This window comes from Rhopilema esculentum, chromosome 15 (assembly GCF_057945365.1).
Source record: "Rhopilema esculentum isolate cy_ngs chromosome 15, ASM5794536v1, whole genome shotgun sequence".
NCBI classification, from domain to species: domain Eukaryota; kingdom Metazoa; phylum Cnidaria; class Scyphozoa; order Rhizostomeae; family Rhizostomatidae; genus Rhopilema; species Rhopilema esculentum.
Window position 1 is genome coordinate 4,107,591 of NC_142829.1, and position 20,367 is coordinate 4,127,957.

Consider the following 20,367-nt stretch of genomic DNA (forward strand, 5'->3'; position numbering starts at 1 on the left):
AAAAGGTTTTGTATTCCCTTGCCGTATGTTATTGTTAGGCCTTAACACAAGAATTTTCGTTCCTAAATCACGGGGGTCACCCGTTTCCGCTTGAAAGCAAGAGCCTTTGACTTTTGTCTTAGCAAAAATCCTTTTGCCATCCTGTGGCTTTTGCGAGGTTGGTCGTTTAGGTGGATGAATGAAATGTACGCACTACAGCCAACGTCGTGGTATTCAATGTTTCATCCGGACTCTGCGCTTGGTCAATTCATTCCGCCAACATGGTAAATAAGGCTAGGTAATTAGTCAGCTCCTCATTTTGTCACATGCTGTTCACATCCGAAAGGATGCTATTTACCTAACTCTGCATTACGTTAAGAATTTGACCTCTTGCTTAAACATTAACTAAAGTTTATGTCCTTAGAAGATACATTTATAAACCGCTTCGTATTAGAAAACAGCAATAAATGTTGGCCTTCATCTCCTTGTTTTCCAGAGTGAAATGCTTGGTAGTGCAAGAACTATTAGCAGGCTACAAAGGCTGTTAATTGTGAAATATCGAGCTCCGATCCTCGTTGCTGTGAAGAGCGAATGACGTCAGCTACTAGTGCCCAGTGCTCCGTACGTGATAGGAAAACTACATTTGGAGTAGGTCGATAGATAGGTGAGACATGTCACATAATATCCCTCATAATATCTAGAGACACTAATCGGACGCATCTACTAAAATTAAGATGTTGAAAACTCAGATACAAATATATCAATTGATAAGGAGCGCTTCCATTATTAAAGAGTTTATAACTAAGCTTAATTCAAGCGCACACAAGGCTGTAATACCATTCTACAAAGACCAAAATATCAAAGATTGTATTTTTTGAATTTTTCAGCTTTTTAAAATTTCTCTCGAGATTTCTTAATTTGGTGCAAATTCGGACATTTTCTATCATCATTCCCTGTTTATAATGCTCCTTGTAATTCATGGCGATGCAAGTTATATGGAGAATGTTTACACGCATGCCATACCATTTATTATCAATTCTTCTTGCCTTACCCGTCCTCATATTGGCTTACATTTGTCTTCAATCTAAGGCAATAACTTTCTTCAATCTTGCAGGCAATAGAAGTAATAAGTCATGCTCTTATGTAACTTACTCTAGACTCTTAGAACCCTGTAAAATTGCCTTGCAGCTATCGTGATGCTTATTTGTGGATCGATCTCTGAGTCTTTGTAGCTGGTTTATATGAAAAGCATTATTCAACTTATCAATGAACAGAACTACAATAGACAAATTTCAGGGTTTTGAAGGTACCTCTATGTGTTCGATGGAAATCAAACCAAGAGAAACTAAGGGTTTTTCAAAAAGAACTTTTATGCATGCGGTACGTTGGCGCTTTCTTCCATCTAAAGCCCTATAGAACCTAGTAAATTCTGGTAGTCGATTTTATCAAAAGGAGGTTTGCATGCTGTGCTTAGAGAATAGTGACGAATATCAATGTCGGTCTCATCGTCAAACAGCATAGTTATGTAAGACCTACCCAAAGTGGTAGTTAAAATAGACCCGACCTGTGTTATTAGTTTATCGTCAATTGAGATTTGAATTATTAATGAAATTTTACGAATTTCATTGATCTCCGAATGGGCAGGAATGTCTACTGACTACAGCATAGATCAAAATGAAGTGTAGTTTGCGTTATCGGAGACAAAATTGATAAACAAGCAGGTTGTACCAGTTTATAGATATTGTAGAGAGACATATAGAGAATAACGGGTTGCGAGGGGGCGAACGCATGCCTGAATGATCTAGCATAGAGTTAATTTTGCCCTAGTACACCTAGAAAGCTTGCGAACAGTAAAATATCTCCGTTGTCTATGTCCTTTCACACAATTTCATTCAGCAGTTTAATCCATTAGCTCCATCAGGCAGGCCATTTCAGTTAGTCAGGTATTGTACTTGCCATTAACCCATCTGAGAAAAGTGTGGCTTTAGAAAATAATTATTGAAAAGTGTTTGGAATGAAAAAAGCCATCATATATTCTACAAAAGTTTTATCATGACAAAGCATTGTAAGTATAATGATAACAGTGCAATTTTGCACTGATAGATTATCCTGCAAAGAAATTTGATTTGTTATTATTATGTTATTATTATTATTATGTTAATATTCCTTAAAATGTGCTATATAGCGGATCCAAAGCAACCTATAGCTGAGAGGCTGATTATGAGATAGGGATCCTAAATATTGAAGACGTAATTAGTTAATTTAAGAAAATTGATCGGCAGACGAGCGTGTACCCTCCTTCACAAGACAATTTTCTACTCAAATACACGATAACACGAAAAGAAACGTGATGTTATGTGATTTTGATGAAATTTTAAGCGGATTTTCGCTCTAAGATCGGCCGAAGATCAGACAGGTTTAAAGCCTATTAGAGCGATTTGCCGTTCAATGTTAGTTTCTGTGTGTTCTGTTTCACGTTTTAATACTTAAATGAGTTTAGCGTGGGATTATGCACTTACCACTGGAAAATTGCTAAGATGATTTCGAATATTACTGTTAAATGTTTTTCTAAGAATCGGCTAGATTTGAAAGGTGACACAGACACGCGGTTTCAGGACTTGATGTTCGGATATTATAAAGACTTAAAGGTTTTAAAACTGGAAAGGATAAGCAAAAGAAAATCTTGTTACACGGAAATGATGTTTTTAATCATTGCAGTTTATGATAACAAGGACATATATTAGCAATCAAGTTTACGTTTTTCACTTCTGACGCCACAAAAATAAACATGAAGAAAGTTTAACCGTTAACGATGCTAAAAGCTAAAGGAATACTGTCCAGTTGACACATACGCAGAAAATATATTTTAGGACAACATTTGAAAGCTCAAGGTTCACAAGCAAGATAATCTTGGTTTCAATATGTACTCGAAAAGAATAAGATCTCAAAGGGGAAAATGAAGAACACAGCAAAGCAGCCAAATATAGCTTCGCCATGCACAAAGAGTTTTAGAGAAATTCTTTTATTATGATCATTTTATGAGCAGCTATTGGTACAGCAAAATTTTAAAATAGTACGGAAAAGCGGAACCATATCATATTGAAGTATTTTCTGCCCCCATTTTGTTTTAGGCCTTTGATGCAAAAATCTTTCTCGCTGCTAGGAGAAGGAAAATGACCTATTTGCATAAATTATCCCAGCAATTAGAAATATGATTGAACATTAAGAATATATTATATTAGTAGAAGCATGGTTGAAACACAACTAGGTCAATCCTTTGGTGGACGGTATAAATATAAATATGAACGATTACTAAAGTGGTTGTAGAACGCGAACGGTAATCAACAATCTCAAGTAGGCTAGGACATAAAGTCAGCAATCTAATTGATCCAATTTCAAGCTCATTTCTTGATTGGGAGATGACTATATGACAGGACTGTTCCATACTGCAACACCGAGCTTCAAGCTCAATTCAATTACAAAGCAACTGCTTTTGAAATTAGGTTGTAATCATAAAGGACCACACCACCTTGAATTTGAAATTTAAGTGCAAAATTCTTGCTCACATAGCAACTGTATAATCACTGAGTGCCTGAATCGTTCTAATTTCATTTTTGTAACAGATAGAGCTAGCCATGTAGAAGTGTGGGAAATTGGAAAACCTTTCAAGCAAGCCTGCAATAAGCGCAAAACATTAACTGTGGGTCATACTAAGTAATCCAATTTTCCATGAATTTAGTAAATCAAAGCGTAATTTAGTAAAGTAAATTAAAACGTGACGCAAAACGTACCAAACATATTTTCATTGGACAGATATTTACCTGACTATCTCTTTTGAGGGGAGATAGTGAGGAGGTGTTCCAAGAAGCTTTGGTGGAACTGTGTGTTGACAATGCAATCGCTGTTGAGTTTTATTCACAAGCTTAAGGTTAATTGGTTAAGCTCTTGCAGCACTCCTTTCCTTGCAACTCATCGACGCCTTTGATGTTAAAACCAATCGGGCCCGAGGCCAGAAGGGGGCTGGGGGCTAAGCCCATCCCCGAGCCTGAGAAAAATACTCTTGTTGGGTCATATACCATAATACAGTTTGCGGCTTTAGCCCCCTCCCTCTAGAAAGTTTCTCATGGCCTCTGGCTTGAAACCAATAAAGGAAAGACCAGGTAATGAATCAAAAGGAGAGGAAAACGACTTTGCTATCAAATGTTATAGCTGAACCTAGTATCAATTGAAAGACAATCCATCTACACAGGGGAATAGGAATTGGACAGCCAAGAACGAATTACGCAAGAAATACGCGCAAAACTAAACTTAACGAATCTTGCGTAAACAGTCTTAACTACACATGCATGTACTTAGCATTAAATACGCTCTACTGAGCTTAGTGTATCGTGAAGTTTAGCAGGCATTTTAGCATACATGTTTTCTATGATAACAGCCCTTTATAAGAAACACCAAAGTTTGAAAAAAATCACAACAGAAAAACAGAACACGATAGCAATATTGCTTTGAAACTACGATAAAACAAACTTATCTTAATAGAATCAGTTTAATATCACAAATATCACTTCCATCATAAATATCATTAGTTATTTATGTAATCTACACTCCCATCTTTGAAGGTAACTTTAAGTTCTTCAAGCTTTTCTTAAGGTAGTTTGTTGAAAATAAGAAACGAGATAAGAAACTCCCTCGGCTGTAGTTATTATACGGAAAAATAAGCAACGCCGGGCTGAAACTGGAGCCAAAGTTTCTTTTCAAGATCATGTTTAGATAGGTATTTAAAGAAGACGAAGCAAGCTCTATGTAGATGTAACAATTGTAACCAACTCAGTAGAAATCGGGTTTTCAGGCATTACGTGGATGAATTCCGACGAGATTATGTTTAACATGATCTATCCACGTTTTGGAAATAACAATATACCCATAATGAAGCTGAATGGATATCAATAGAAAAGACCAGCGGGAAGAGGCTTAGGCCAACAAGTACAAAACATGTTTTGACATCGAGCTGGAGATTAGCTGTATAATCGTGTGATTATTCCATTACAAAGACTTAGATAGACTTCATTGCGAGGCAGTGTCAATCTAAGAAGCAATTCATTTGGAAATCAAAAGACACGAATGGGATTTGAGGATTACGTTTCTAAAAACTAAGACGGAAAGACTAAATCGGGAATAAAAGAAGAAAAAACAACCAACTGAAAAAATAAAGTATTTCAAAGGTACGAGAACAAGCATTCATTTGATGTGTACATGTTGTACTGCTGAAATATTTGCGTCAAGAGGAGGAGATAGTTGTTATGCGAAATCTTATTAATATATTTCTGCATAACATGAATAATATGCTCATAATTATGCATGCAAGGGCAATGCAAATCTGAGGTCACCCAGACCATAAGCTTTTTTCGAAATTGTCCTATTTGGACGAATAGCGAATATTTTAAAGCATCAAGCATGGAGCAGTGGTGATATGGACTGAGTAGAAAATGTCATAAATTCAAAATTACTTTTTGGAAATCAGGATCAACGGAATTATTCAAGCTGACAGCCTTAAGCTATCATTGGAAGCTGAGCCTTTCTTAGCCAGAAATGTTTATTGAACTTAAAGCAGGGTTGCTAGGATTTTTTCTCAGGGGTGGGAAATTGAAGAGTTTTGTGCTATACGTGGCATGCACTGCTTTCCGATTTAAGTAAGGCATTCTAATAATTGTTTTAATGAGGCTAGCTGTGTGGGAGATGATCGAATAATAACGATGTGGGGATGATAAAGCTCTCTCTGAGCTCTTCTCGCCAAATCATCCTATGAACACACTGTCGGAATCATGAGTTTCTAGAATTCCTTACGTATGTTAAATAAAAGTTATTCAGCATGAAATTATCTTTCAAAAGACGTACATACTATGTTGTTTTAGCAACATTAAAGTGCCTGTGACATGATTTTTTTTATTCTCTCAATTGAAGCGTTGCACTGCTCTTATAGTAGATCTGAACTTTTTTTTAAATAAAAGCGTTTTGATATTGAAATTAGGCAAAATAGTGCGGCCTAGCCAAGTCGCTTTATCACCATTCGCCGTTCTCTTGTGACGTCATGGGAGGAACTCGTTATTGTAACAATGTTAGCGCTACCTTCAAAAATCTCATCCTCGCTGCCACTACTTTCTCTGGAAATATCGCTCATCTTGGACCTGTTAGATTTCCCTCATTGACTACGATACAAAAACTCGAAGGAGGAGGCGATTGGGTCCCTCCTGTGACGTCACTGTCTACTCATTCTGAAAACCAAGATGGCGAATTTTGGCGTAGAAGATTGCCAATAACTTCTTCATTTCACACGAAAAGTAAAAACTAACCCCAGAAATGAAAATAACAGGCCTTTTTACATAAGAATAGATTTATAAACCCAAAAGTACGAAAATCATATCACAGGCACTTTAAAATTTTGAACCACTACTGATCAGTGCACCATTATGGTATTTGCCCAAATAAGGAATTCCCAATGTCCAATTGATGGGGCTTTTTTCTGGTCATTTCCAACTTAGTATAGAAAATCTGTGCCAAATTCCAGCTTTATATTATTTTTGTCAGGGTTAGACCGTTTTTATATCTAATTCCACTACACTAATCAAGACAAAAGAGCAAGCCAGACCTTCAGCCTCACTTTGGTTTTCACAATTGCGTTTATGCCATGGCAACTACCAACACATAAACTGGCCTAATATTTTGACAGAGTTCTAGCATCGCCGTAAAAAACACCTTCAGCCAACATGGAGAAGAAAGGCTCTTTGTTTCTTCGGTCAAACCATATGGACTATGGAAAAGGTACCCTGGTTTCAAACTGGTAAGTTTTGCTCTTACTGCGATCGCTTTCGTAAGCATTTTATCTTAGTCAATTCCCTCCGGCTTCCCTTTTGGAGTGTGGGAAATTTGAAAAGCTAACTTGCCAAAACGGTGCATTTGATCTCATCTGACATGTTTTTGCTCTTGAAATCTGTGAATAAGAATAACCAATGAAGGATTAGTTTTTGTTTCATTTTCAACATGCAGATTTATCTAAATGTCCATAATGTTGGTGCTGTGTCCTGTGCACCACCAAAGTGCCACCCCTTGAAAAATGAATCGAAATGCTAAAATTCCATAAGCCTGGGTTGTTATAAATGGGGGCTACATAGTTGCAAATCCAGTTAATATCCTGATCAATTTCCTTTCATGTTCACAACAGACTATTCAGTAAGAAGTAACAGTTGCTTGGTCCCAGATATTACCCTTTCTGACCTCTCTGACCTTTCTGTAATGTAGGCATCAAGTCCAAGAAGCTCAACCAAAAGATTATGATATACATCGAGACGCTCCCGAAAGGCGAAATCTTCACTGTTCAACATATCATCGCATTGGAAATGTTACTTCAGGGGTGAGTTCGCTTAACTTCATAAAAAATGAAAATAAGAATCCTTCCTCTGTAACTACACTGGCTGATTCAGTATGATATGAAGAATGCTACAAGGCTGGAAAATTTATAAGCTACTGTTTTCTTTATTGAGTGGCTTTTCTCCATTGCTCAAGATTAAAAGCAACCTCTCGTAATCGAAATTAAGACAGTCGCTGATGAATTGTATAATACTTCTCAGGAACTGCCAAGCTCAACTTCACATGCTCACATGGAGCAAATTAAACTCAAAGCTGACTTCCAAGAGCAGACAAGAAGACATCCAATGGTCAATTTATCTACATTCAGCAAAATTAATCTAGAAAGGTTTGTGATACCTCTGCTACTTGTTTCACTGAATTCAATAACAACTTTACAATTTCTTTCATTTCAAGCATTAATGCAAACAAGATACATTGAAATTCAGTTTTTGAAAAAACTCTAGAACTCAGTTCATTTTGTTTCACTCTTGACTTTTCAATTTTGTGAAGGTCTAGCTACGGATTGGTCAAAATAACAATTCAATCAAAAAATTCCTCTTATGTAACTTATAATTCACAGAAGGATATAAGTATCTGTTTAGCCTTTTGCAATGATTTGTAAAATTCAGTTTCATGTTTCTGTGGTAATGTGCCATTTTGAAATTGTTTTACCCTTTGCTTGGTAGAAAATCCTCCAGAAGTTTCCTTATCTGAACTAGGAATATCAGCCAGATATAAACTCATTGAATTAACAACCTCTAAATTCGCATGAAATTCTTCACAGGGCCTAATAGCCATTTCATGCAGTGCTTAACGCCAAAAAAGCAATTCTATCAGAGTATATGAAGACTATATCAAATATTCAAGCTAGTTTATCTGCGGCAGGTCAGCTGTTTGGACACTGCAAATTTCAAATAACTTGTTTTCAGAAGTCTTTCACTGTTAATGTTTCCAATTTCATTTTCTAATTTCATTTAAACAGTGAACTCAATGCATGACACACCATTTAAGAGTACATTTATCCTGGTCCTTTAACCTTTGGCCAAAAATTAGCTGTTTAATTGATAAGTAAAAAAACAATATTAAAGATTGTAATATTATTTAGAAACTTTGTTGACCATGTAACTCTGAAATGAGATTTGGTTACAAAATTTCTTTATTATTCCTGCAGAAACACAAAAGATTCAACATCAAAGTCACAGACACAAAATATTTTGCCAAGACATCATCCTGACCATGGAAAAAGGTATCTCAGTTCTGTAGCACATAGAAGCTCAATTCATAAAACACAAAGCAAATTATTCTTGAAATGTTTAGACAAAAGTGACAAGAATCAAACTTAACATTCCAAAGTCTTCATTTAACTTTAACAAAAATAAGATTAAAGAAAAAAATTGATGCCCAATGATTATTTTGTCATTGTTTTCAGAGCTCTGTGATTCGATATTATCTCTATAGTTTCTGCAGATTACACAGCAATGGTGCTTCCACAGCCTTTCAAAATGCCTTTTCTGTTTTTATGTTATTTCAAACAAAAAGAATCAGGCTTAAAGACTTGTAATAGGTGTGAAGTATGTTTTCTCTCATTATATTTTCAATTTATTCTCAATGATCCACTCTATTCCAGGTATCTTGACACCACTTATGGGACTGACTACAAAGAACCTTATCCATCTGTGTCACAAGAAAAGGTATATACTTGAATGCTTGAAATCTATTTTCTTGCAGCAAATATCAGTTATGGTAATACCTCTTGGTAATGAAATGAATGCATCAATAGCAAACCAATAATTGTTCTTGAAATATTCCAGAGGCTGCGGAAAATGTTTTTTCACAAAATTTTTAATTTTGTAGAATCTTAAAGTCATTTTTTACGAATAACCTAAATGACCTTTCCGCATTTCCAGTTAGTATTTCAGTACATGGATGACAACATGCTGCTATTTCAACAGAAGAAATGCCCATTTCTAATTTCAATGCCTTTCATTATCTAGAGTTGTCACTAGCATGAAGTAGCTATTTTTCAATTGAGCCTTTGTTATATATTTCTTTTAGGAAGAAGAACTTGGGGAAAAAGATAATAGCACTGCCTACAAAAAATGCCACTCGCAATTCACAGACACTGCAGATTATAGACGATTTGGCCTGAACACCTGGCAAGATGAAAGTGGTTCCTATGCCAATACTGAGACTAAGCGTGAAGTATTTAGATCGACAAATCCAATACCAGAAAGACTCTTGTAAAAAAACCTTCCGTCATAGCAACCTCAATTCAATTATTTTCATTGTTAGAAATAACTCACTAAATTTCTTTAACAATACAGTGTTACAAAATATCTAGTTTGACTAGCATTTATAAGAATAAATCTGACAAAATAATTTCTGACACATCCTAAGAGTTTTTCTGTCTCTTTCAACTAACATACCAAGTATGAAAAAGTTGAAATACAAAGTTTATTTGCTTTGTTTTGAATTATTTATACCCTTACAAGTTTTAAAATACATTTTAAAAAGCAATGAATCCATCACACAAAAATTGCTCAACATCCTGAAGATATGTTATATAATAATCTTTCTTTATAGTCCAAGTAGGTTGCCAAAGAATCAAGAATCTGGAAAAATTGAAAATGCAATATTACAAAAGTATATGCTATCAAGATTAACAAACAGCAGTTTTTTGTAAGGATAAATGATCTGCATAACCAGTGTTACAAATTTCCATGAATAAAAAGTACAGCAAAAGAAAAGAGCAAAATGACCCGCAACAAATCTTACAAAAAAGCCAAACCTATTTTGTCATACTGGAGAATTTCTGCATTTTGATTTTAACATTTAAAGAATATCTGCATTCTCAGTTCGACATTTAAAGTGCAGATACTTAAATAATTACATATTTACAAATTTTATGTTGAGTAAATTTCTTCTGCACCTAGCTTTTAATTATAAAACCATAACACAGGAAGCACAAATAACAAACAAGATGAGCAACAGCTAGCTCCATTACTGAAACGTTTCAAAAGTTGTTTCAAAAGTTGAAAATGTGTCCAAAAACTTACAAATTTTCAGATTTTAAATCCAGCATCTCGCATGCACTGCTTGTGTGCTTCGATAAGATCTAGGCAGTTTTCTTCACCTTTTTCAACAATGCTAGGTTTAAACAAAAAAAGTTAGCTTCTAATTGAGGATCTAACTGCCTCTAATAAAAATAATTACTTAAAACAAGTATAGGAGATGGTTAAAAACAATTGGCACATTCATGATGAGCAGGTTCAACTCCAATAAATCAACTATAAAAAGGGGATCGTAAAATTTGACTAGAAAGGTCCTTTTATTATTTGAGGGTGTGATACTTAATGATAACAGAAAGAATTGAGCTTGCAAAAGCCAGAATAAGTGCAATCCTTCTGGGCAAAAGTAGAGAACAAGATTTTATGCCAGTAATTAAGGATGAATGAGTAATATGAATGAACTATTTTTTTCCAACCAAAAGGAAAGCAATAGCTCAGTTTAATAAAGGCTGTTTTTCACCATATACACTACCATATCAAAAGTATTGCACCCACCTTGAAGGAGGGGAAATGGCACGTGAAAGATCAAAGCTACTGTTATGCAAAATAATTGTGTTTTTCAATGGCGAGTAGCAATTGGTCGAATGCAAACCACCACTTCAAGCTTGATCTATTCAGAGCATTTGTTTGAAAAATAGCAGTAGCAAACATCTTTTAACAGTTTCACATTTCAATATTTTGAAAGGTAGCCCCAAAATTTTGAATTAGGCATGAAAAAATTATTACAATTAATGATTCTCTGGTTTTTGGAGGACCATTTGGATCATGGTTTGTAATGTTTTTTAATTGAGGTCAAACTTTTACAGTAATGTTTAAAATTGCACTTGATTCTGGCTTGATGTCAAAGCTTTAGTTCCTTTTGTTTGGAAATAAATCTTTGTAAAAATGGTTTTCATTTATTCAGAAAAACTTTTCTTTTGTATTTGGGCAAAACACTTGTTATATTTTGTCTGGGAGAATTTTGAGCTGCAAAACCTTGCTCAGTGTAGAATTTCATGTCTTTTACTGTCTCTTGGTGTGAACACAGTGAAATAAAACCGACAAATGTCCTCTTCTCTAACACAAATTTTTTGGTCGCCTACTTGTCAATTTTGGTACTAGTAGTCATGTAACAGCCTTCTTTGTGTTAGCCTAGTTATGTTCATGTTAGCACATGCGTAGATAGGATTTAGGAGCATGCGATAAACTGAGATTTGAGATCTAAATATTTGCATTCATACTTAACATATGATACTAGTGTAACACTCTCAAGAAATCTTTTCGATTTCTCGCAGTTAATGTGTGACTGCATCTTACTTGGATACAATTTTTTAAGTTAAAGATCACTTCTCTATGAATATTTTTTAGAGCTGGCCTCTCATTTGAAAATTTTTCTCCCTTAGGCAAGGTTACATTTTTACAAACAAGTATCATTATTAATATTGTCAAGAAGTTGACTAAAAGTGCCACCATTTGTAACAAGGTGGTGCAATACTTTTTATACCCTAGTGCCTTATTTAAAAAATTGTGGTAGCTGCTTGGCATTCTTTTTTGGCTTTCAGGTAGGTTGCCTTTATTAAAACTTGTTGAGCTGAGTTTGTCTAAGATTTGATTTGAAGCACCTGGATTTCCTAACATTGAAACATTTAAAATTTGGTTTAAAAAGTCCACAGACCTAGTATCATGTTTAAAAGTGCCCGAAAAAAATTTGAGATCTATTATTGCAGAGAGTAATTTGGGAAAATTTTGAAGTAGAAAATAGAAGTATCCTTATTTTTGAAAATACTATTTCTTGCTCTGCAGATTTTCCAAGTGTGCACAATGAAATGAAATTGGTCGTAGTTTGATGCCTGTTCAACACTGAGTGCCAAGCGCTTGAGTGCCAAGAGTCAAGGAGGCATAAACTTTTTTAACTGGTATAACCATCATTGCTTTTGTATAACTGGACATACAAAGATTTATTTTTGTCTAGTATAATGGGACACAACCATCATCGGTTTTGTAGTTGGAAATTTGTTGTAGCTTTATGTCTTTTGAACACTCATTTAAGAGCCAAGAGTCAAGGACGTATCAACTATTTGCCTCTGATGCATGAAGCTGTCTGCACATAGCTAATTGTTATCCAGGAAGATGTAAAATAACTCTTAGATAAAAATAATATCCGAACAAGATTTATGCAGACAGTGCCACCAAGTATTTCACTGAATGCCAAATTCCAATTGTTCTGAAGTTGTAGCCATCATCTTTTTAATCAAATTCTGAGGAAGTTGATGCCAATGAATAGGTTGATTAAAATGACAAACATTTACCATTGGTACTGGGACACCTTGTGTCTGCCTCTGCAATACTTGACAAGGGGACATGAGTAAAAGAATGATTCTCTTTCATTAAATTGTTTCTGGCAGACATGCAGAATATCAAGCTTTTTATCTTTAGCTTTTTAAAAGATCTTCTGCAATTACATCAATTAAATTACATGTAAAAATCAATGAGAATACGAATTATTCGTAAATTTTCCATATTATTTGGTATATTTTCCACAAAACATGACATTTGGGAAATCTAACTGCAGGAAATCTTGGAAAGGACACCGGCAGCAAGTGATTTTCATCGTACCTTTTATACAATCAAGAGCAAGAACATGAGCTCTTGGCTTAAAGCTCGCCCCATGGTTTTTTGTCCAGTTACACAAAATCAGAGTTCTGCAAAAACGTTACCAAATAATTAATCAAAAGATAGTATATAATTGTGCGGTTTACTGTAATTATTAGCTTTGTGCCGTATTTAATAACATCACGCAAAACAGAACAGTGTTATGTAACTACAGTAACGCTTGTGAAGCGAAAGTAGTACTGATGGCCTATCACCTTAGCTAAATTTAAACTCACCATTCATCTCGGGCTTTCTTAGTTTCAGGACATGCACAGCATGCCTTCAACTTTTTCTCTTCAGCTGGGGGCGCATCGACAGGCGAAGCTACGTCGACTTTGTCTGCCATAGTAAATAGATTTGAATACAGTTTGCACCACACTGGTTGTCCCGTTGATGCACACGTGAAGAGGAATGCCGGATGGCAATTTGCGCAATCTCATAGCCTCGAGTTGACATGGGGGGAGGGGTCTCTCTACTTTGATCGTCGAAGAGAGCGGACGTTTTTTCTTGATAAGGAATTTAAGTTCGTATTTTCACGAATATAACTGGAATACAGAATGGCCATGTGATTACAATTAGTCATCTGCTGGAAAAGTATGCAAGGAAGAACTCCGATTTCGTGAAAACAGCGAAAAAGAGAGAAATTTGTTTTCAGTACTGATAACAAGTTCGGGCCCAACCTAAGCCCATTGCCAGTTTGGGCCCTTTGACTAGAACAGTGGCTCTGGAATTCGAATGATGAAGTGTTGCATTTGTCAAATAGACATATAGTATAGACATAAGGCATCAAAAGGCAAAACCAATTCAGGCAAGAAGTGTAATAAGGAGAGTAAAGGTCAGGATATTGTATTTCCTTTAATCAATGAGGATGATGAAGATGAACCAAACTACTGTGGATCATGCTCAAGATTGGTGACTGATGAAGATTATGCAATCCTGTGTGATATTTGCGAGTTCTAGCACCACATTGAATGTGAAAAGGTGAATGAAAATGTGTATCAATTTCTACAGCAAAATGCTAACAGCGCCATCGGACTGACAATGGTATTGTTAGAAGTGCAATCGGACTGCCAAAGCATTTCTCAAAAGTCTCTCAGATGTGAAGCTCAGACAAACCCAACTTAAGAAGAGATTTGAAAGCTCTTAGTACCCTCACCGTTGGTTCGCAAACAACCAGTGAAATTGTTGGATTGGCACTGGCTGAAATTTACGAGCGAGAAAAAAGGTCAGAAAATCTTATTTTCAATGTGGAAATAACTCAGATATTGTGGAGGAAAGGAAATAACATGATATGAATGAAAAAGGCAGCATTTGTAATGCTCTTGAAGTTGATGTCACTGGATTTTCATTACTGAATCTTTACCAAAGAACCGCATGTGCAATGCAATTACAGAGTTCTCTATAGATGCATACCAGATTTATGTGAATGAAAAGCCCAAACGAGGTACTATTGTCTATGTGAAGAATGACTTATAATGTATTCAATTAAAGTGTTAGTGAATGAGATAGGAGCCAAGAGAACGATTAAAGGCAAAGCAAAAAACTTACGGAATCATCCAACACTGAAGAAAGTTTTCATATCAAGCGACCTGACACCATTCGCAAGGAAGCGAATAATGGAAAAGAAAAAGACAAGAAAGGAGCAGGTCAAGACACAGTCAAACAGTATCCAAAACACTCACACGAACCCCAACCGCAAACCCAAATCCAAACCCAACCCCAACCCTCCCTTCAACCTCTACAAGCCCCACAACCCCATCAACCTTTTCAGCAATTCCCACAATCCCAAAGATCCATGAAAGATCAGATGAATCAAGCTTCAATGATCACAAAGAAATCAAAAGAGGGTAGAGGAGCCTGTAAAGAATCCACAGACAACACTGCAGGTAGTGTAACGTTGACACAGTCCAAGAGAAAGTCTGATTTTAAAAGAAAGTACATTTGGGTTTAATTGTTTATATTATAATGCTGCTGACTCATTATTAAACAAATTGTCTGAATTAGAATTGATCATAAATGAAGATAATCCTGATGTGATTTTCATTACTGAATCTTTACCAAAGAACCTCATAGGTGCTGTGCAATTACAGAGTTCTCTATAGATGGATACCAGATTTATGTGAATGAAAAGCCCAAACGAGGTACTATTGTCTATGCGAAGAATGACTTTGAATGTATTCAATTAACAAATTTTGCAACAACTGATAGTGAGGTGGATGTTGTTTGGATTAAAATGGCACTTCAAAAATATGATAGACTGCTGGTAGGTTGTGTTTATAGATCACCAAATAACAGCTTAGAAGAAGATTGTTACTTAGCTGAAGAACTAACAGGGCTTGTAAAAGGAGCTACTCTCACATTTTAATAACAGGAGATTTTAATCATCCAGAGATAGATTGGGACACTTGTAGCACATCTCAGAATATGCATCACAAAGCATCAAGATTCTTGGAATGCACCAAGGACTGTTTCTCGTATCAACATATCAAAGAAGCAACTCATCACAGAGGAAGCCAACAAGCCAATATATTGGATTTAGTTTTTTCATATGGTTAAGTCTATTGGAATAAAAAGCCCATTGGGAAAAAGTCATCATTGTGGATTAGCCATCTATTTGTTTCAATTGCTATCAGCTAAATTGATCAGTTAATTCAAATAAACTCTCATATGATAAAGGCAACTATGTTGAAATGAGGAAGGATTTGCAATCAGTTGTATGGAATATAGGGTTAACGGATAGAAACACAGAGGATGCTTTCAGCTTTATGAAGGATAGAATTGAAAATGTAATTAAAAAACATCTACCCATGAGAAAAGTTCAAGGAACCAAAAGGAAGACCTTATGGATGAATTCTAGTGCACCCCTGAAAATGAGGAAGTGAAATGCTGCTTACAAGCGCTATTTAGCTACAAGAGAAGACAAAGATTATGATGCTTAAGCCAAAGCCCGAAATCATGCAAAATGGGAGATTAGAAAAGCCAAAAGGGGAGTATGAAAAAACATTGCAAGGGACAGTAAGAATAATCCAAAAACAGTTTTTAAGTATGCAAATTCAAAGCTGAAAACAAAGTCTACAATTCAAAACCTAGACAAAGCTGATGGGGCCAAAATCACAAATGCCTCAAAAAAGACAAAGAACTTAATAAATTTTTCCCAAGCATGCTTACTAACGAGAATATGGATAACTTTCAATTTTTCGAGGATCGAAGCAATGGATTGACTCTTCAAGATATAGAAATAAATGAAAGTATAGTTATGGAGCAACTAAAAATTTAAAAGTGAACAAATCACCGGGACCGGATGTTTTACACCCAAGGATCTTGAATGAATAATCAAATGAAAGAACCATTTACTTTGTTATTTAGGAAGTCATTGGTGGAAGGAGTAGTACCAAAAGCCTGGAAGGAAGGTCAAATAACACCAATTTTCAAGAAAGAAAAGAAGAATATTTGCGATAATTATCGGCCTGTAAGTTTGACTTCCATTGTATGTAAAGTTATGGAGAAAATAATTCGGGCACAGGCTATTAAACATTTGAATCAGTTATCCAGCTGCAAACATGGCTTTATTGAGGGACGCGGACGCTCGTGCACCACCCAGTTACTGGATACAATTGATACGTGGTCTCGACTTTTAGACAGAGGATCGGCAGTGGATGCAATTTATCTGGACTTTTCAAAGGCATTCGACTCTTTGCCTCACAGGAGGTTGTTATTGAAATTAGAGGGATATGGGATAAAGGGAACACTTTTAAGGTGGCTTGAAAGTCGTCGTTCCATCTAGCAGTTTGGGAATCTATCTACATAAGCACGAAAAACCGCTATTGTGTAGACAAAAAGAGTTAGTTTTCACCTTAGGACTCCATTGGTAACATTCTCAATAAGCAAGCGGCACTGATTGGTCAACCTTAACAGTGCTCGCGTTTCTGATTGGCTTATTTCGATCCTCAACTGAGTATATATATTTCTTAGCGTAGAGTTTTCGATCTATGTTCTGATGTTTCAAACTTTGAAGAGTGTCAGACGAAAAGCTTTAGTTTACTCAAATGTACCACCCAAAGATTGTTTGCACATTAAAAGACTGGGCAGACATCTGGCAATTGCGATTCAATGCAAGCAAATATAAAGTTATGCGTCTGGGTTGGAAAAATCATTGCCACGAGTATGTAATGGAACAGAATGATTTTCAAGTGACATTGACAGTTACTGAATGTGAGAAAGACTTAGGAGTGAATGTCGCTAGAGATCTTAAGTTTAGCAATCATGCTGAGGTTGTTTCAAACAAAGCAAACCGACTATGCGGAATGATAAGACATTATTTTAGTTACATGAATGGAGATAAGTTCAACCTTTTAAGAGTTTGGTGAGACCGCATCTAGAGTATGGAAATACAGTATGGTCTCCTTGGTATGTCAAAGACGTGCAGTTAATAGAGAACGTCCAAAGGAGAGCCAGCAAGTTAGTTGAAGGCCCAAAAGATCTAGATTATGAAGAGCGCTTAAGATAACTGAAGCTGCCAAGTCTTTTGTATAGAAGGATTCGGGGCGACCTTATTCAAATCTACAAATATACGCATAACCATTATGACACTCAAACCTGCTTCATATTGAGGAAGAAAGTAGAACTCGCGGCCACAACTTAAAATTGTTAAAGAGCAGATCAAAAAAACATAAGGAAAAGGTTTTTCAGCCTGAGGATCAACACTTTAGGGAGCAAGCTACAATCTAACATTGTAAATCCAGACAGGATAAATTTATTCAAGAATCATTTGGAAAATTTATTTGGAGAGAAGAAACTCTCTGTTTGTAAAGAAGATATTTTTTCAATAGTTTGGATTAAGACAACAACATTATCTTTTTGAAAAAATACGATTATTATGGAGTGGCTTTTCCCAGGACAGACTATTTTTCTGACATCCATTATCTATCAGTTGGGTGTTACACTTGTTATTATTTAGAGTTTGGCTTGACATGAGTGATCTGTCAGTATAATGGTCTGTCCAGGGTGAACTCACTCCAAAGATCTGTGACAGGCTCTTAGCCTTTAGCACAGCTTTAGTTATAGTTATAGTATAAACAGTTCGTTGAACCCAGCACGAGGGCGTGGCATAACTTGAGGGTGTGCTTGGGTTAGTGAGTCCGGGAGGCGGGGTTTGGGCATGGGGCTGTGCCCTCTCAATTATATTTCTGACCACATCAAACGTCCTTCAGATGACAGTAACTCCAAATTTTATTTCAGAAAGTTGAAATTATTTGAAATCCATAAAGAGACTGCCTTCTTGTTAGTTTTGATAATTAACTTCACAGCTGCATGATAATTAACTTCAAATGCGGTGATGGTTCACCAACACTTTTATCTCTCCATGACTTAAAATCTTGCTCGTCAATCTTTCTATGAACTTTTAATGACTATGAAAAATAGGCTATTTGATTTTGAATACTTTGCTTTTGATTTGTTATTTTCTTGATTTAATAACCAGAGGCAAAAAGAAGATGGGGTCATTGTGTGCAAACCTACCCCTCTGAGAGAAGCTGCCATTTTATATTATTTGGGCATATCTGGAAAACAGCCTTCAAAATTCATAAAATGTGAAGACATTCTTCATAATAAATAGGCTTTAAATCGTGAAGGTTTCCAGTGCTTTGCTTCTAGACCTTAAATGAGTTGAATCATAATTGTCTTTAACCGACAAATCCAAGAATTGAGTCCGCTTATTTAAATTTCTAGCTACCCTAAAACTTCACATTTATAATAATTCTCTACAACAATAGTTGATAAAATTTTCCAATTTTAAAATAAGAGTTCTTCTTTAAAAAATGTAAATTCTTTATCGCTTGTAGCAATGTTCTATCATGGTTCCATGGACCTTTTTAGAGTTAGGACGATGATTGAACTGGATGAAGAGTGGAGGGACATATTAATAGCAAATTCGGAGATTTTCTCGCCAAAACACATTTTGATAAACTTTCGAGCAGTTCATATGCTGTCTGGTTGAAGTAATAAAATTTGCTCGTTGCGAGTAAATATAAAGATCATTATTTTTGGAAAATGTTAATTTTCTTTGGATGCTATTGTGTTTCGTTGTAATTTATAGCAAGCACATAAGTTTCTCTTACTTCTTTTTTTGCACGAACAAACGATAATGCCACAGGAATCTTACATACAGTTAAAGCACAATTCATGTTTGCCTAGTTTGGTTTTAAGGCTTTGGGTAGAGCCGGTCCATTTGCTCGCATTGTCTGGTCTGGTACATTTTTACTGAGCAATATTTGCCATTAATCTGAGCTTTGAAAGAAAAAGTGTAAGCTATTATTGTATCCACTTATTCCAAAAATCTTCCTTCAGAAAATCTGACATGATTAAGTTTTTTGGACTAATCCTCTTCTATCAATCAGTATTTATTATTACTGACTTTTGCATCCCATCGAGTTCATCTTTATTAAGTGGCTGAAATCTTGCAGAACAGGCCTTGTCTCAGCTGAGCTAATCTGGAACTAATCGAATACCCGCTACGTTCTCAAAGAATGCAATGTTTAATTTCTGTTTCTACCAGCAATATCCTAACTAAAATTTTCACAATTAAATCAATGGTTTTTTGGAATCGAAGCTATTGCTTTGCATTTCCTCAACGGCAGTAGATTATGAATCCAGAAAAGCACTAGCTCTGTTTAAATGCAGCATTATGGCCATTGTGACAATCATATATCTTTTACCACTTCACAACGTCAAACATACATACAATGATATCCTCCTACGTTTCTAGTGCAGAGATGAATCTTCAAGAAAAACTCGTGTTGAAAATACTTTACTTTGCGTCTTGTTGAAAGTGCAACGATATATTTTTTGCAAGTGCGGCAAGTCTCCTAGAATATTTACGGTGATGCGTCTAGCCTAGCTTACAGTACGTCGAGTTGTTATCTTGGTTATGACGACGCATCTTGTTGCGAATGTACGACCCTTCTTGTTTTTCACACGACGACGTGATACGTTGTAAATATGATGACGCGTCGTGTTATAAGGCCAAAGGTACTCTTTGAAATTGCTTTATAAGTGAAGGGATAAAAAATGCTTCTCGTGCTACTAATAAATACAATTTTTAAAGAAAAGTGAGAAAAGCACTTCAATGGACACAGGCTTCAATATATTTCTGAAGGACTTTTGTCTATTCTTTTACTTTTAGTTATATTTTATTTGCTTGTTCCTTCGAAGAATTTCTGGGCTGTTGCCCCCCCCCCAGAGTAGTTGGCACTGAAAAATCTCATTAAAAAGATTTCTAAATAATCGT

General features: G+C 35.7%; 2 protein-coding genes and 1 long non-coding RNA gene across 3 annotated transcripts; 2 read left to right on the top strand and 1 right to left on the bottom strand.

Moving 5' to 3' along the window:
• The first annotated feature begins 124 nt into the window (after window positions 1-124).
• LOC148958443 (uncharacterized) lies at window positions 125-6,209 on the top strand. Its single transcript, XR_016144615.1, has 3 exons — window positions 125-277; window positions 476-643; window positions 1,168-6,209. It is a non-coding gene; the product is annotated as an uncharacterized LOC148958443 (long non-coding RNA).
• Window positions 6,210-6,594: 385 nt separating this feature from the next.
• On the top strand, window positions 6,595-9,723 carry LOC135685251 (cilia- and flagella-associated protein 95). The gene is made up of 6 exons (XM_065201122.2): window positions 6,595-6,817; window positions 7,276-7,387; window positions 7,605-7,729; window positions 8,555-8,629; window positions 9,011-9,074; window positions 9,439-9,723. Exons 1-6 carry the CDS (start codon window positions 6,744-6,746, stop codon window positions 9,625-9,627), a joined length of 639 nt encoding a protein of 212 aa, XP_065057194.1. The 5' UTR covers window positions 6,595-6,743; the 3' UTR covers window positions 9,628-9,723.
• Window positions 9,692-13,508, bottom strand: LOC148958444 (cytochrome c oxidase copper chaperone-like). Its single transcript, XM_089112629.1, has 3 exons — window positions 13,319-13,508; window positions 10,440-10,530; window positions 9,692-9,995 (listed from the first exon to the last, which is right to left on the bottom strand). The coding sequence occupies exons 1-2, from the start codon at window positions 13,426-13,428 to the stop codon at window positions 10,446-10,448; spliced, it is 195 nt and encodes a 64-aa protein (XP_088968755.1). The 5' UTR covers window positions 13,429-13,508; the 3' UTR covers window positions 9,692-9,995; window positions 10,440-10,445.
• Between the last annotated feature and the right edge of the window lie 6,859 nt (window positions 13,509-20,367).